The sequence below is a fragment of the Bos mutus genome, chromosome 10 (assembly GCF_027580195.1).
Source record: "Bos mutus isolate GX-2022 chromosome 10, NWIPB_WYAK_1.1, whole genome shotgun sequence".
NCBI classification, from domain to species: domain Eukaryota; kingdom Metazoa; phylum Chordata; class Mammalia; order Artiodactyla; family Bovidae; genus Bos; species Bos mutus.
This window is the reverse complement of record NC_091626.1, coordinates 26,207,201-26,224,606: the sequence shown is the minus strand read 5'-3', so window position 1 is coordinate 26,224,606 and position 17,406 is coordinate 26,207,201. Positions and strand designations below refer to the sequence as shown.

The window sequence follows — 17,406 nt, the reverse complement described above, 5'->3', positions numbered from 1 at the left end:
TGGCTGAGTTTCCAAACCCATGTATGTTTGTCTGCTCAATCTCTGTTCCTCCTCTCTGATCTTTAACATAACCCAGTTTTATTCAGGCATCCGCCCCTCCCAACATACCCTTTGTGTCAGAGTCCATATCTGGGACTGTCTGGTCTAAGGGTAATTCCATTCCCATGGCAGTACTTGGTCCAGGAACCACGGCCAAAGTCAGTGTGTGGCATTGCCCTGAGAACAGGAATTGACTCAAGAATGCTAGAGGCTCCTGGAAAAGAAGTTTCCTTGCTTTTAGGTGAACTTCACCCAAGTTCATGACATTTCTATGTGAAACCAGTAACCACTACAGCCATTTCACATCTGTGAAGGAAGTGGTCCAAGGTCAAAGCCAACACATACAGGAGGTCATCTCAGGGTACTGTAGGAAAATAGATCCCTAGAGACACTAACTAAACTGTCTCTGAAGCCTGTGCCACCCCCTGGAGTTGCAGTTGTCTGAAGCGACACTTTTCCTTATTGTTTATGTGAATGCGAGTTGAATTTTCTGTTACTCAGAGCCGTAGGCTAATACCCAGATTGCACAGAGGAGTATGTTTCCAAGAATCGAAGTGAAACACATGGGTAAGTCAGAAGGAAAAAAAAATGCCTTCTGAAGTTTCTCAGACTTAGCAAACTGCCAAGGCACATGGCGTGTGTTGACATAAAAACTTTCCAAATCAGGCTCTGAACTCCAATTAGAATATGATGCAGAAATAATTGGGAGGAGGAGGTGAAGACACTGAGGAGGAACATACCAAACTTTACAGTGGCTGTGACCCAGGAGGGGGTCACAAAGTTTCATCTCCTTTCTCCACATTGTCTCAGATTAAAAAGGAGAATGTATTACTTTCATGGTGAAAAATGACATACCAGCCCCAAAGGCCATGTGAAAGCAGAATGTTAGAGAGGCTGGGCCAAGCAAACCCCCAGTAAGTCAATGTCAGGTTTTCAAAATACAAGCCTGAAGGCTAAAAAATAAATAACTGCTTATAAAACGCTCTTCATAAATTAGGAAGTTTAAGAATTTCTTGTAAACCTGAGGTTGTTAGGAGTGAGAGATTTAAAATAAAATGGAAAAAGGAAATTTAGATTACAGCTGTAATTTTGAAGCAGAGTTCATTTTTTCTGTTCTTGAGACTGATTTTTACAAATACTTCTGAGATGTCATATTTCTGAACACCCCTCATATGGAGTTTGTTTTCATTTTCTGGTAATCCCCACAAGCTGAGGGTCATTACAGGATTGAGACTGGGAGGCTTTAGGATCTTCTGGACCAAGGAGAATTCTGGAGGTAGATAATAAGATTTTTTTTTTTTCTGTATTAAACCATTGGCCACCTTTGAAAAGAAGAAGGAAGATGAGATCTCCATAAAGGACCCTTGAGTCTAGGGTAATCAGGAAAGTCAGAGAAAACCAGGAAAAGATAGCAATGATCCAGAAGCAAAAGGACTTCCTAAGATAGGGACTGCAAGGTGCCTGTTGGACGCTGTAACTAGGGCATGAGTAGTGAGGAGAGTTAAGTTAAAGTTAAAGGAAGTTAAAGAGTTAAGTTAAAGGAAGATGAGGAATGTTCTTTCACCCTTAAGAGACTTGGCTGAGAAGGAGAGGGGAATGAGAGTAGAAACTGGAGTAGACAGAAGGCTTAGGGGTGAGAGGGCCTGTTTATAGGCTCAAGGCAAGTGCCAGTAGAAAGAGAATGCTTGTGGTGCCTAAGGGACCAGAGTTGACAGTCTGAGTTAGAGACTGCAAATGATGGGTCCAGAGCATGGGTGGAACCATTTCCTTATGCAGAACAGCACCTCATCCACTAAGAGAAGAAGAAGAAGAAAAAAAGATGCATGCATGTATAGATCAATTGAGAAGTAGAAGGGTAGGAAATGGAGAGTACAGTCCAATATCCTCTGTTTTCTTTGTGCTATGGGAGTAAGAATGTTATAGATGTCTTGAGAGCATTGGTAAGATATTTTACAGTCATTAAGAAGGATGCTGCTGCTGCTGCTGCTGCTAAGTCGCTTCAGTCATGTCCGACTCTGTGCGACCCCATAGACGGCAGCCCACCAGGCTCCCCCATCCCTGGGATTCTCCAGGCAAGAACACTGGAGTGGGTTGCTATTTCCTCCTCCAATGCATGAAAGTGAAAAGGCAAAGTGAAGTCGCTCAGTCGGATGCAACCAGCACTAAATAAGATACAAAGAACTACCAGAAAGAATCCAGGTAGAAGCTGAGATTAGGACTTGGAAAGTTAGCCTGTGTGCTGCAGGCAGCAAAGGCAGATAGGTCCAGTATTAGGCTTGGTTTCATGACAACAGTGGGAGGTAACGAAGTGAGAAAGCACCGGTCATGGAAAGATTGAACTGTAAAACCACGAGACTTACCCTAGATAAGGAGGTGAAGGGAGGAGAAGTGGTTATGGTGGGGGGTGGGGTGGGGGAGTCAGGAGAAAGAAAAGAAGGAGGGTGTTTTTTAAAAGAAAAAGTCAGAAACAGTAGTCCTCAATACCAGTTTGCAGAATAGGGAGCTTGTCCAAAAAGCAGTTCTCTGGGCCCCATGTCAGAGATTTCAATTTAGTAAGTTTCAAGTACAGCCTAGTTCTTAACTGCTTTTTTCAAATGGGTAACATGTGTCATGTAACAACTGACTGGTTCAAAATTGGGAAAGGAGTATGTCAGCGCTGTATATTGTCACCCTATTTATTTAATGCTTATGCAGAGCACATCATTTGAAATGCCAAGCTGGATGAGTTACAGGCTGGAATCAAGATTGCTGGGAGAAATATCAACAACCTCAGATACGCAGATGATACCACTCATGATAGAAAGGGAAGAGGAACTGAAGAGCCTCTTGATGAGGGTGAAAGAGGAGAGTGAAAAAGCTGGCTTGAAACTCAACATTCAAAAAACTAAGATCGTGGTATCCGGTCCCATCACTTCATGGCAAACAGAAGGGGAAAAAGTGAAAGCAGTGACAGATTTTCTTTTCTTGGGCTCCAAAATCACTGAAGATGGTGACCACAGCAAGAAATTAAAAGCTATGACAAACCTAGACAGCGTATTAAAAGGCAGAGACATCACTCTGCCAACGCAGGTCCATATAGTCAAAGCTATGGTTTTTCCAGTAATCATGTACAGATGTACTTCTATTGTCATTTTCTCAGATGTCTCATTAGGGACATGAAATATATAATCATATATTTCAATATATATGATCATATATGATCTATCTATATATATAATCATATATGATCTATATATATAATCTCTCTCTATATATATATATTACAAACATGTGTGTGTTCAGTCATTAAGTCATGTCCAACTCTTTGTGAGTCACATGAACTGTAGCCCTCCAGGCTCCTCTATCCATGGAATTCTCCAGTATAGAAAACTAGAATGGGTTGCCTTTTCCTACTCCAGGGAATCTTCCCAACCCAGGAATCGAACCCTCATCTCCTGTGTCTCTGCACTGGCAGGTAGATTCTTTACCACTGTGCCTTCTTGGAAGCCCACTGTATTACAAACAACAGTATATTATACATGCTGTTTCACACTTTTTAATTGCACTTAACCATATATCATGGAGAAGGCAATGGCACCCCACTCCAGTACTCTTGCCTGGAAAATTCCATGGACGGAGGAGCCTGGTAGGCTGCAGTCCATGGGGTCACTAAGAGTTGGGCACGACTGAGCGACTTCACTTTCACTTTTCACTTTCATGCATTGGAGAAAGAAATGACAACCCACTCCAGTGTTCTTGCCTGGAGAATCCCAGGGACGGGGGAGCCTGGTGGGCTGCCATCTATGGGGTTGCACAGAGTCGGACACGACTGAAGTGACTTAGCAGCAGCAGCAGCAACCTATATCATAAAGATCCATCCATGTCAGTTCATTGAAGCTATTTCAATATCTATTGGCTGCTAGGCATTCTACTTTTTTTTTAATATCAAAAGATGGAAAACAATGGGTGTTTATATTCATTCTCTAATTCAGGGATTCCCAACACTGGAGGAGTTTTTCAACACCCTATGTATTGATGTGCCATAACTAGGAAGTCCATGTTTTTAATAGAAGATTGTGATTTGGGTGGTTCATGGACTAACCATTGCAAAACACCTGTCATGGGACTTAAGAGCATATTGAGCTTAAAAGATGAAAATACTTAGAGAAAAAGAATGAGAAAACTAGAAAAACAGGGAAGTTTCACTTTGCATTGTGATCTCTACTAATTTTTTTGAGAGATTTTATCCTGACTATACCACTCCCTTGGAACATATACACAAAATATACTCTATTTGCATAATTAGAAAATGGTTATGTAAATTAACACTTGCTGAATCCCAGTGACAATAAGCAAAATAAAAGCAAAAAGCAAAACCAAACAAAACCAAGTCAAACCAAATGAACAAACAAAACTCGTAAGAAATATATTCCCATGTGGTGTCAAGGTTTCCACAAAGTTGTATAAAATCTCCAAACAAAAAATCTTTTTAGTATTAGATTGTTGGGCTGCTCATTTTTGCCAGTAGAAAAAAAGCTGCAGTACTCAAACTAAATGCAGAGTCTACAACATTAAATTCCCCAGGATTCTTGAATTCTGCTTGAATTTTTTGACTTGGGGCTAGCGCTAAATAGAAAGTACCAGGCTTTGGATTGAAACACAGGTTTATCTGATTCCACACCCCACTGTCTTTCTACAACCAAATACTGCTTCCCACCAAAAAATGTTCTTGGGTACTCCTTGGTAGGGGAGCCAGACATCCAGCTTCCAGAGGTGACACCTCTCTCATTTCTGTATAACTACAGGCAGATGCTCTAGATGACACTAGTAAATACTAATCAGGTGAGCTTTACATGGAATCACCCAGTTTCATCGGTTGGCCCAATAGGTCCTGCTGGAATTGTGCTACCCTGGCTGAATCAGAATGGTAAACCAGCTCCTTAATATGGTGCAGCTAAACACATCAGACATCTGACATAAAAGAATGCTTTAATGGCAAAAGGAGGGAAATAATGCATTTGGTTTATAATTCAGGGATTTCTGGTATTCGGGTTTTTTCCAGTATCCTATGTATGTCCCCTTCCTTTTCATTGCCCTATCCCAAAAGTGTTGTGTGTGAGTTGGGTTTTTAAATATACAACATTAGATAACCTTAGGATGACACAAAACTATAGTGAGAATTACTGAACTAGTGTCAATTAAAACATGTTCTAAAGTACTCATCATATGGAATTGACATTTAAAAAAAAAGCCAGAGTAGATTGAGATGAAATTTCCAAGAAGGATGAGTTTCTCTTATTTTACTTACTTAGCTCCATATACAGATATTGGGATTTTATGCTTCTATTTATGTAAGACCTGGAAAGGTCCGTACTCCCCTAACTCTTGCCTCAGCCACCCTTTGACTTTCATTTTCCTGATGTAATATAAAGTGGTATACAGCAAATGACTAAAAAGAGAATCAGGGAAGAATTCTAGGGCATTTCCCTTCTCTTACAAATGATCTTGACCTTTATTCCATATTTCCATTTATTATAATTTATTCCATATTTCTTCTAAACTGCTGAAATGCTTTTGATTGTTGAAGAGTTACCAACTGAAAGCTAAAACAGACTAAAGTCTTTAATTGAAAAGTCATTGCTTTCTGTGTTTATTTATTCATGTTACACTGACCAAGTGTCAATTGATCTTAACAGCTTACTACTAGGCATGGTGTGATGAGCTAAGAAGTGCCTTACCCTCAAGGAATGTAGTTTAGGTGGAGGAATATAAAGAAGCATACATTTAGGTGCTAAATGAATGGAACATATGAGTACTCTAGGCTATTCAAAAAATAATGTGTGGGTTTGAAATAGTCATAGTGAATCTTAGTAGGCAGATGGAAGAGGAAGGTTTTTTAGATAAGGCAAGTGGCATCAGCAACAGCATAGAGGTAGACACTGATAAATCAGTGGTTTGATAAATAAAAATAAATGCATATGCTGATATTGATGTTAAAAATGTTTTATGTTGGGGAAATAACAAGAGCTAAGTTAGAGAAAACAGTAATTCAGGTTGTGGGGGACCTTGCCTGCCTGGCTAAGGAGTGTGGATTTAGTACCATAGGCACCAGAAGGGAATGCAAAGCTTCTGAGAAAAGGAGAAGCATGGGCAAAGTGAATCAGGGAGATGACTTGGTTGGTGGAATGCAGAATGGTTTTGAAGAGAGATTGGAGGCAGCAAGAGGCTATTTGGTCTGAGTTTATGACAGTACTCATCAGATTGATGGATCTGGCAAGGTCATGGAAGGATCAAGCAAGAGTAAGACTAGGAAACTAGATATGGCAAAGGGTCTAGGAGGTTCTAAGCCTGAATGAGTGGGGAAATGTTGGTTTCACCAAGAGAAATAAATGAGAGGAGCTGGTCCAGGGTGTGTGTGGAAGAAGACATGGATACCTGCTGCATTTAGGTTGCTGGCAGGACAGGTGGCTAAGCAGATCATTGCTACTGCATAAACTGACCAGAGCTGCAGTCTGTATGCCTCCGCTCCAAGGTGGGCTTGCAGGGTGGGGGGTTGTTAGAAAATTTTGCACACTCAGCTTTGGCCCTTCCAGGCAGGAGAGAGCATCTGCTGTCAGAGCCTTTCCAGTTCTCAAGGGGCCTATGAACTGATCAGGAAGTACAATTTTAATAGAATTAGCTGAAAGATGAGCAGATGTCAGGTGGTGGTTTGGTAGTAAGTCATTGCTGCTAACTTTGACATGTTAAGTGTCACATTATTAATGGCTTTTATGCATGCATGTCTAAGAGTGTTCAGTTCAGTTCAGTCGCTCAGTCGTGTCCGACTCTTTGCGACCCAATGAATTGCAGCACGCCAGGCCTCCCTGTCCATCACCAACTCCCAGAGTTCACCCAGACTCACGTCCATCGAGTCAGTGATGCCATCCAGCCATCTCATCCTCTGTCGTCCCCTGCTCCTCCTGCCCCCAATCCCTCCCAGCATCAGTCTTTTCCAATGAGTCAACACTTCGCATGAGGTGGCCAAAGTACTGGAGTTTCAGCTTTAGCATCATTCCTTCCAAAGAAATCCCAGGGCTGATCTCCTTCAGAATGGACTGGTTGGATCTCCTTGCAGTCCAAGGGACTCTCAAGAGTCTTCTCAACACCACAGTTCAAAAGCATCAATTCTTCCGCTCTCAGCCTTCTTCACAGTCCAACTCTCATATCCATACATGACCATAGGAAAAACCATAGCCTTGACTAGATGAACCTTTGTTGGCAAAGTAATGTCTCTGCTTTTGAATATGCTATCTAGGTTGGTCATAACTTTCCTTCCAAGGAGTAAGCGTCTTTTAATTTCATGGCTAAGAGTGTTAACACTTAGTAAATTAGATTCCTCAGTTTTTGTCTTGCTCTGATAGTTTATGGATATGACAGGGTTACCTGTCTGTGTCTCAGCTTCCTGTTTATAAAACTGGAAGCTTGTTGTGGCAACATTCATAAACACTTTGAAAGTTACAGGTAAAAAGCACTGTAGGATTCTTTTCCCTCCCACCTCCACCCCAAAGACTGAGTCAGTCTCTGGGAAAGGTCATCCATTTCACTGAATTCTTTCAATGGCTAACTCCCTAAGTCAGTTAATTAGCATTTTTCTAAAATGCTTTTACCAGTTCAGAGATGAAAGATATAGTTTGTAATTGTCTTTTCTATCTTCTAGGCCTGCTCATCCTACTGACCCCTTTTAACTGAGTGACTAGTGCCATGTGACTCCCAATTCTAGGTGCTTGGATTAATCCTAGCCATACTGGAGGGAACCTGCCTCCTGAGAAATCTGTATGCAGGTCAAGGAGCAACAGTTAGAACCGGACATGAAACAACAGACTGGTTTCAAATTGGGAAAGGAGTACATCAAGGCTGAAAATTGTCACCCTGCTTATTTAACTTATATGCAGAGTATATCATGGGAAATGCCAGGCTGGATGAAGCACAAGCTGGAATCAAGACTGCAGGGAGAAATATCAACCTCAGATATGCAGATGACACCACCCTTATGGCTCAAAGTGAAGAGGAACTGAAAAGCCTCTTGATGAAAGTGAAAGAGAAGAGTGAAAAAGCTGGCTTAAAACTCAACATTCAAAAAACGAAGATCATGGCATCTGGTCTCATCACTTCATGGCAAATAGATGGGGAAACAATGGAATTGTTTGGGTTTCCAAGCCCAATTGGATTTTTGGGCTCCAAAATCAATGCAGATGGTGACTGCAGCCATGAAATTAAAGATGCTTGCTCCTTGGAACAAAAGCTATGACCAACCTAGACGGCATATTAAAAGCAGAGACACTAATTTGCCAACAAAGGTCTGTCTAGTCAAAGCTATGGTTTTTTCAGTAGTCACGTATGGATGCAAGAGTTGGACCATAAAGAAAGCTGAGCACTGAAGAATTGATGCTTTTGAACTGTGGTGTTGGAGAAGACTCTTGAGAGCCCCTTGGACTGCAAGGAGATCAAACTAGTCAATCCTAAAGGAAATCAGTCCTGAATATTCATTGGAAAGACTGATGCTGAAGCTCCAATACTTTGGCCAACTAATGTGAAGAACTGACTCACTGGAAAAGACCCTAATGCTGGGAAAGATTGAAGGCAGGAGGAGAAGGTGATGACAGCAGATGAGATGGTTGGATGGCATCACTGACTTGATGGACATGAGTTTGAGCAAGTTCTGGATTTAGTGATGTACAGGGAGGCCTGGTGTGCTGCAGTCCATAGGGTTGCAAAGAGTTGGACACGACTGAGTAACTGAACTGAACCAATTAACACTCTAGAACCTCAGCATAATACAACCAGGATCAACATGAAATGCAATCCTCAGTTCTAGGTGTTAAGTTCTTCCTTCATTTCTAAGTCTTCCTCTGCCTGTCAGATCTTGCCTTTGGATACCTGTCTTGTTGCCCCAAGTCCTTGTCTTCTAAACTTGCCCTGTACCTCCTCTCAAGAATCTCAATTCTGTTTCATCAGTTCCCCAAAGGCAGAGGAATCCAGACCTGGGAGAAAGCACTGAGCTTGAGGTCTTACTATAAATAATACATTTTCTTTTAAAAATTTTATTTATTTATGGCTGTGCTGGGTCTTCATTGCTGTGCAGGCTTTTCTCTAGTTCCAGGGAGAGGAGCTACTCTCTAGTTGCGGTGTCCAGGCTTCTCATTGCAGGGGCTTCTCTGGTTGAGGAACACGGGCTTTAAGGCGAGTGGGCTTCAGTAGTTGTGGCTTCTGGGCTCTAGAGCATGGGCTCAATAATTGTGGCATGATGAGCTTAGTTGCTCCGCACTCAAGTGGGATCTTCCCGTATCAGGGATCAAACCCATGTGTCCTGCGTCGGCAGGAGGAGTCTTTACCACTGAGCCATCAGGGAAGCCCAACACATTTTCTTAATGCTTGCTAATTTCCCAATTTTTGTCTGTTCCTGGGTTTCCAAGGCTGCACAGCAGCTGCCCATTGGCTTACATTTTCTGTGTTGAACCATCCTGATCCTGGCTGCCTTCCTGGCTGCTGCTGGTTATGTAGCCTCCAAATATTGTCTTCTGGATGCACATTCATCACAACAACTGAGTCTGCCTTCAGTTCCATGGTTGTATCTCGTTCTGGTCTCCATTCTTCCAGTCCACCTCACCCCATTACAGCTAATTCTTTTACATTAAACTACAGCAGATATTTGTTGATGTGGAAACTGATTTGGTATTGGAATTTTATCCTTGTTTACATCTTTCTTTGTGTTGGAAAAGCTTGGGATCACTTCCAAAACCTGCTCAGAGAGCTTTCCTCTTTTAGGAGAAACAAATGAACACTTGACAAAGCCGTGTGTCTGTGACAAAAACTCTAGGCCACTCTTTTAATTGTAAGATTGCATATTTTACCTTAATTTTGTTTTATTATATCAATATATTTTAATTAAAAATTAAAAAAAATTTGGGCCACACCACACAGCATGTGGGATCTTAGTTCCCTGAACAGGGATTGAACTCATGCCCCCTGCATTGGAAGCAAAGAGTCCTAACCACTGGACCACCAGGGAAGTCCCATTAATACATTTAAAAGTATATTTTGGCCAGTGTTCATTCAGGTCTCTTAATTTCAAGATGTGTTATTGGACTTTCAAGCCTTTTTGCTTATAAGGAAATGAAATCAAGGCTGGGGATGGTGTTCTACAATGTAGTCTCAACTTTTAAGGTATGTTAAAATCTTCTGGAAAAGTGTTAGTTGCTCAGTTGTCTCCAACTCTTTGCAACCTCATCGATTATAGCCCACCAGGCTCCTTTGTCCAAGGGATTTTCCAGGCAAGAATACTGGAGTGGGTTGCCATTTCCTTCTCCAGGGGATCTTCCCAACCGAGGGATCCCTACCTAGGTCTCCTGAATTGCAGGCAGATTCTTTCCCATCTGAGCCACCAGGGAAGCATTTTCTGGAGGGTTTGTTAGAACAGAAAGCTAGGTCTCACACCCAGACTTTCTCTGGAGTGATGCCTGAGAATCTGCATTTCCAACATGTTCTCAGGCAATGTTGACACACCTGGTCCTGGGATGACACTTTGAAAACAACTGGTTATATGTTTAAATGGGCCCCAGGTGACCTGAAGCGGAGCAGTTATTGATCAGTTCAAATTCTTATCTGAATGTGTAAGGTGAAGAGTACTGAAAAATAAACTTCCAAAGTTCAGTCCATGCAGTTAGGATGACTGCTGGTGCCAGAGGTCTTTTCAACTCCATCTAGAACTCGGACAATCACTTAAGTTTCTTTGAGCTTGTGTTTCCTAACCCATAAAATAAGGGTAGCCTGGAGAAGGCAATGGCGCCCCACTCCAGTACTCTTGCCTGGAGAATCCCAGGGACGTGGGAGCCTGGTGGGCTGCCGTCTATGGGGTCGCACAGAGTCGGACACGACTGAAGCGACTTAGCAGCAGCAGCAGCAGCTATGCTCCCCTTACAGGAGTATTGTGAAGGTCAAATGAAATGGGTGTGGAAATGTGTTAACGGGAAAGTGGTATGACTCTGGAGACATTGCAATGGTTTTTCAATCTTCTTAAAACGTCAGCCCCGGTTTCTTTGGACTGTCTTGCTTTTCTCATTAATTACAGTAACTTTAATACAGGAGTAGAGAGTACTTTTATTGCTATCATAAACTCAAACTTTTTTTGAAAATCTCGTTCAATGAGATCAGACACGCCTTACAAATGTTACTCAGAGCCAAGAATGATTCCCATTCTTTACAGTTATAAAAAGAAAAGTACAAGACCCTATTGTGACTTGGGGTGGAGTCACAGTTAATCTTTCAATCCTGTTTAAACTAGCCCATTAAAAAAAACACACACAAAAAACTGCTACAAGTCACAGCACGTTATAAAAATAAAATCACCGTATACAATGCTCAACCTCTCCACCCTATGCTTTCACATCTCTTGCAGCTTCTATTAATTCATCTGTCGTGGGAAGTAGTAAATCTGTTCAGTCCTGGCCGTGGCTATTTTTCTTAGTCAAGGGCCTCTAGCTCGCTTTATGGGCCAACATAGTTCTTGCTCAAATCGGGTGGTTTGTCGTTTTCAACCGTCATCAGCTGTACCTAATTCTTTCGGGCCTTCAATGAGTAGCTCAGATATGAGCCTCTTGTTCCTTAGGTCTTTTCTAAATATCATGAAACGTCAGCTAGGATGCTAACTAGGTTCTAAGGACAAGCTTTCAGGGGGTAAAAGACCGCTTTCTAGAGTGTGAGGAACGGGCCAGGTGCGGGTACCGGGAGCGCACTGGGGTCTGCCACAGCAGGGACTCGCGTTCCCCGGAACCTCGGCAGCCCCCGCCCCCGGCCCGAGCCCGCGACTGCGCGCGCTTCCCCCGGGCACCGGCAGGAGGCGCACCCGCGGGGACCAGCCCAAGGGGCGGAGGGAGAGGAGAGGAGGAGCTGGAAGGGGGCGCGGCTTGCTCCCGGTCCCTCCCGGGCGCCGGGCCTCCTTCTCCGCCGGGCCTAGGGCTGGCTGCCGGCGGGGGTCGCGGCGGCGGCGGCGGCGGCGGCGGCGGCGGCGCTGGTAGGCCGCCGTCGGCGGGGGTCTGGCTCCGGCTCCGGGTGTGAGAAGACAAGATGGCGGCGGCGCTGTGGAGGCCGGTCTCCTCCTCTTCTCCGCTCTCCTCCGCCCCGCCGCTCGCCGCCTCCTCCTCGGTCTCCTCCTCCTCGTTCGCTGCCTCCTCCTCCTCCTCCTGCTGCTGCGGCAGCCCTAGCGACCGCCGAAGCGCCGGCCGGCTCTCCCGGAGCTCCGGAGGGGGATAGACGGGGCAGCTGCGGGCTCCGGCGACCCGGAGGCAGAGCTGGGGCCGGGGCGGGGACGGCGGCGGGGACGGCGGCGGCGGCGGAGGCGCCGGGTGGGGATGGGGTCGCAGACGCTGCAGATCCTCCGGCAGGGGGTGTGGGCCGCGCTCAGCGGGGGCTGGTACTACGACCCGCACCAGGCCACCTTCGTGAACGCGCTGCACCTCTACCTGTGGCTTTTTCTTCTCGGCCTGCCCTTCACCCTCTACATGGTGAGTGTGTGGGGGCGGGGAGGAGGGTGGCTCCTTCCCCTTCTGGCGGGCCGGGTTTCCCGAGTCCGGCGGGCGGTCGCGCCTCCCTGGCTCCGGACCGGGTGTGTGTGTGTGTGTGTACCCTCTTCCCCTCTCCGGCACGCGCACCCCCACCATCCCGCGCCCCTAAGGGCCAGCCGCCCTGCTCTCGCTCCAGCGCGCCCCCTCCCCCGCTCCCCACGCTCCCCTCCCTGGAGGGCTTCCCCCTATTCCAGCGAGCACAGGAAAAGCGGATCGGCAGCGGCCCCCACCTCCCGCCCCCGGGCGCCCAGCCCGTTTACTGGGAAATAGTAGCTTCCTAGGCCCCCTTCTTCGGGGTTCGGGTGGGCTGGGAGGGGGTCCTGATCCTGCCTTCTCCAGCCTTTCCACCCCGCGGGTAAAGCCCAGAGGTGGGGCTCGCGCCTCCGCGTACGGTGGTGGGCGCCCAGCCTTCTGCCCCGGAGGGCCGCTGTGTCCATCCCTCGGCGCGCGCGTACTTATTTGCGCTCCGCGCCTCGGGCGCCGGACAACACCCCCCCCGCCCCCCACACCCGGCACTCCCTTCCCCTCGAGGCGTTCTCGCCTCTCCTCCCTGAGGAGGACCCTCGCTCCAGCTTGTCCGCGTGCGGAGCCCTCGGAGCCGGGCGAGGGGGGAGAATGTGTGCCGCTCCGTGTGGTATGCATCAGTGGGGCGCCCGGGCTCCTCTCAACTCGCTTCGACGCGGTGGTTGAAAATCTGGCTCTCACCCTTCCTGCCTCGCAGAATCCCGTTTTTGCTTACCATTGGTTCTTTTCTGTTCAGCTCCGTGGTCAGTGGTGGTTATTTCCAGGCCAGCGTTCGGGGGAGGGAGCGGGGAGATACGGGGATTCTGGCTGGCATTTCAGCAGATTTGTTTGGGTTGGTTCAAGGCCTTGTACTGATAGGAAAAGGAAAGCGCTGCCTGTTGCTGAATTCAGGACGATCAGTCTCTCCTAACGATCTAGGTTTTTTAAGCTATATTTTAGCCGAAAGTTTTCTTAAAGAAAAAAACAAAAAACAGTAGGTTAGGGTGGGGCATTAGGGAGACTAAAGGGGAAGAGAGGTGATACTTGAGCTTCAGTTAAAATCTTAAAGTAACCAGAAGGGAGGAAAGACTGGTAACTTTTTATTTTAGGAGAATGTCTTTGAAAACATTTCTGCCAAGTTTGTGGTTCTTCATGAAGCTGTAGTAAGGGCGCTGGATTAGAAAATCTGGGCGTATGACTACACCAAGTGTTAAAGGTGAGGATACCCAATTCTTTCCTAAGTGAAGCTCGTTTACCGCAGTTGGCAGAAAAAGTGGAGGAAGATGAGCTAGATTATTCACATTCTCAAGCGATTTTTAATTGAATTGGAAGGGAGGGGAAAGCCGTTTTAAGAAAAAATGCTGAGTTACTGATGGCTTATTTTTTGAAGGGACTGTTCAGTCTTGTCGCTTTCAGAAAATTTATCACAAAGTGTTATAATTTTCAATTAATTCTGGCCCGGAATGTTAGTTCTATTTGCCCTTCTCTATCTTCCAGGAATATGACATCATTAATGAACAGGTTAATTACTTTGGGTGTAAGAATCCTCAGGATGTCACAGAGCTTTTCATGCAGTTTTCTTTTATGTCCAGGAGAATTGTTCTCCAGATACAAGGATTAGTTGCTGTGTTTCCATGTTATCATGGGACCTGTGTTAGTGCCTAAGACTGTTTAATTAACAAGCACTACTAAAGGAAATTTAGAACAAATGTAAAGCTGATGCATTGAGTTTACTGTTTCATTTTGGGAGTTTATTCAGTTAAATTTAATTCACAAATACCTGAACGTCTGATGTGTGCTAGGCAATTTGCTGGGTTCTGGGAAAGTAAAACTGCTTTTCTGACTTTGTTGTTTAAGTTAATGGCAACTCTACTCTTCCTCAACTTTTAAGAAGCTTTCCTTGATTCTTCTCTTCATTTCTCTTCACATCCAGTTCATCAACCAATCTTGTGAGTTCTCTCTTTAAAACCTAACTAGAATCCAGCTAATCTTTGTCACCACCCTCTAATGAGAGTCACTGCTTCCATTCTTTATTCTCTGTTCTTCATAGAGATGTCTGAATGATCCCTTAAAACACAGGTCAGTTCATGGCATTCTGCTCTCAAAGCCACCCCTTCCACGTGTTTCCCCTGCCCCCACTTAATTTGCCTTCTCACAGTTTTCCTTGCACAACAACTGTGTCCCTGCCTCAGGGCCTTTGTACTTGCTGTTCTCCTGTCTGGATGACTCCTCTCCTCCAGATATCTGTGTGACTTATGTGCTGCCTTAATTTCAGGCTTTAGGTATATGTGAGTATTTCCTTGATAACCTATGTAAATAGGAACTTCCCAGCTCCTGCAATACTTTCTAGCTCTCCTACCCTCCTTTATTTAAGAGCACTTATTACAAATTGGTTATGTGTTTATTAATTACCCTTTAGAATGTAAGCTCTGAGAGGTAGAGAGCTTATTTATTGCTGTATTGTCAAGACCTAGATCAGTGCCAAGCACATAATAAGTACTCAGATATTAGTGAATAATTACAAGTTAACAAAATACAGCTTTTGCCTTTGAGGAACTTTAAGTCTAGCTTGGGGATAATGAACAACTACAGGCATTAGAACTGTTGTGAAAAGGTCAGTGCAGATGGCCCTGAGCTTTTTGATTGATCATGATCTAGGGGCAGTTGGCAAAGAATATTAGTAAACTTTTTAGGAAGCGTTCTAGTACTATAGTATTGAGGTAGATAGATTAACGTATACATTGGAACCAAAATCCAGCATTCCATGTTAAAATCTCAGGCAGTTACAGATTATTTGTATGCTCTTCCGATAATAATTATGAGTGATAATGACTAGTAAGTATGTGTATACGTTCTTTATCCCAAACCCCATTTTACTGATGAGGACACCACTTAGTGACAGGTTCCAGTGGACTTTTGAAGCCATTTTGCAGGCAGCTGTACCCGACTCCCCTTTTGTTTTTAAAGATCTCTTTGAAGAAGTTTATATTGAGTTAGGAAGAGTCTTAATGGCTTTTTGTATAGGAGTCACTTTTTTTTGTTTTTAATGAGTAGTGTTTGTGGATACTTTGAAAGGTGGATTTTGTAGTTTCTGCAATTATAAAATTTTTAAGTAGTGAAAATCAAGAAGTAACTTTTCCTTATTTTCATTGTCATTCGGTTTGCCTTAAGGCACTCACCCCATTTTATCTTGTTATAATTATGTGTGTACATGGTATGTCACACATGGTGAGGTTTGTGGGTGTGAGCTTTGTGGCATTTTCATGTGATGGAAAGCAGACTGGAGTTGGTGTTATCTTGATTTTTGAGCCTTGGCTCTGTTATTGATTAGGTGCCCTTTAAACCAGACTCTCCACCTTTTTGAACTTTGATTTACTCACTTGTGAGATATTTCATGGGTATTTTGTCAGACAATATTTACGAAAAAGAGGAAATTATTCACCTTCAGAGCGAATGTCAGTCATTTGAAAGAACTGATTAGAAAGAATCATTCAAAAAAATAATTAGAAGAGTATTTCCTCTATAATGTATGACTAGAGGAGATTAGACAGTAAGTCAAACCATTATCTTCACATGTTGTTGCTCAATGTAATGTTCTCTTTTATAAAGAGTTATATCCTTAGGTAACAAACCATTAACAATAGACTCTCTTTACATAAGTGGTTCTCAGACTCTACTTGACATCAGAATCACTTTATTCAGTTTTTCAACTGTGTCCAACTCTGCGACCCCATGGACTGTAGCACGCCAGGATTCCCTGTCTTTCACAATGTCCCGGAGTTTACTCAAACTCATATCCACTGAGTTAGTGTCCTCTGGTGCCATCCAACCATCTTGTCCTGTGTCGCCTCTTTCTCCTGTCCTCAATCTTTCCCAGCATCAGGGTCTTTTCCAGTGAGTTTGCTCTTCACATCAGGTGGCCAAAGGATTGGAGCTTCAGCATCAGTCAGTCCTTCCAGTGAATATTCTGGGTGGATTTCCTTCAGGATTGACTGATCTCCTTGCTGACCACGGGATTCTCAAGAATGGAAACAGTGACAGATTTTACTTTATTGGGCTCCAAAATCATTTTGAACGGTGATTGCAGCATCACCTGGACAAGTTAAAAATGTGCACCTTCTGATGTGGGTGATCTGGAGTGTGACCTATTAATTGTATTTTGTAAACACTCTGGGTCAGTATAGAGAACTTGATCAGTATGACTCTGATACCCAGCCCCTGACTTATATCTGGCTGCTTACCCAACATAATTTGGCCATGGCACAGGGATGTCTAAAACCTTTCTAGATTCCCTATTAACCACCCCCCCCATCAAAAAAATGTTTTATTTTTGTCCTCTTAGTGACACCATCTTGTCTCTAGTAGCTCATACCATCCCCCTGTTTCTTGCCTTATGAGCAAATCTTAACCGATTCTAGTGACAGAGCTTCTGAGAGCTCCTTTCCACTTCCTAGTTCATACTGTTTTTTGTCTGCACTACTACCTTGGCTTCTTTACAACTCTTTTTCCACAGAGTGAGAGGTGACAATCAGTTTGTGTCATTCCCCTTTTATATAATATCCTTCAATTTTTTTTTTTTTTTTTGCACTTAAAGTCCATCATCTTTACTGAGGCCTCACCAAAGCCAGTTCCATCTTTGTCTACAGTTTGTATAGTTTTTCACTGTGCCGTGGTCACGCTGGCCACCTTTCTGTTACTTCAGCCTACTGAGCCTGCTCCTCCGGTGGGGCGTTTGCACATGCTGTGTGTTCTGAAGGGATACATTTCCCTCCAGCTCTCTGCAAGG

At 44.2% G+C, this 17,406-nt stretch overlaps 1 protein-coding gene across 1 annotated transcript in view; it reads left to right on the top strand.

Annotated features, from left to right (window-relative positions):
• The first annotated feature begins 12,276 nt into the window (after positions 1-12,276).
• PCNX1 (pecanex 1) overlaps positions 12,277-17,406 on the top strand; it is a 184,123-nt gene continuing 178,993 nt past the window's right edge. Inside the window, 1 exon segment of the mRNA XM_070377628.1 lies at positions 12,277-12,557. Within this exon segment, the coding sequence (XP_070233729.1) occupies positions 12,405-12,557 (153 nt within the window). The 5' untranslated portion in view covers positions 12,277-12,404.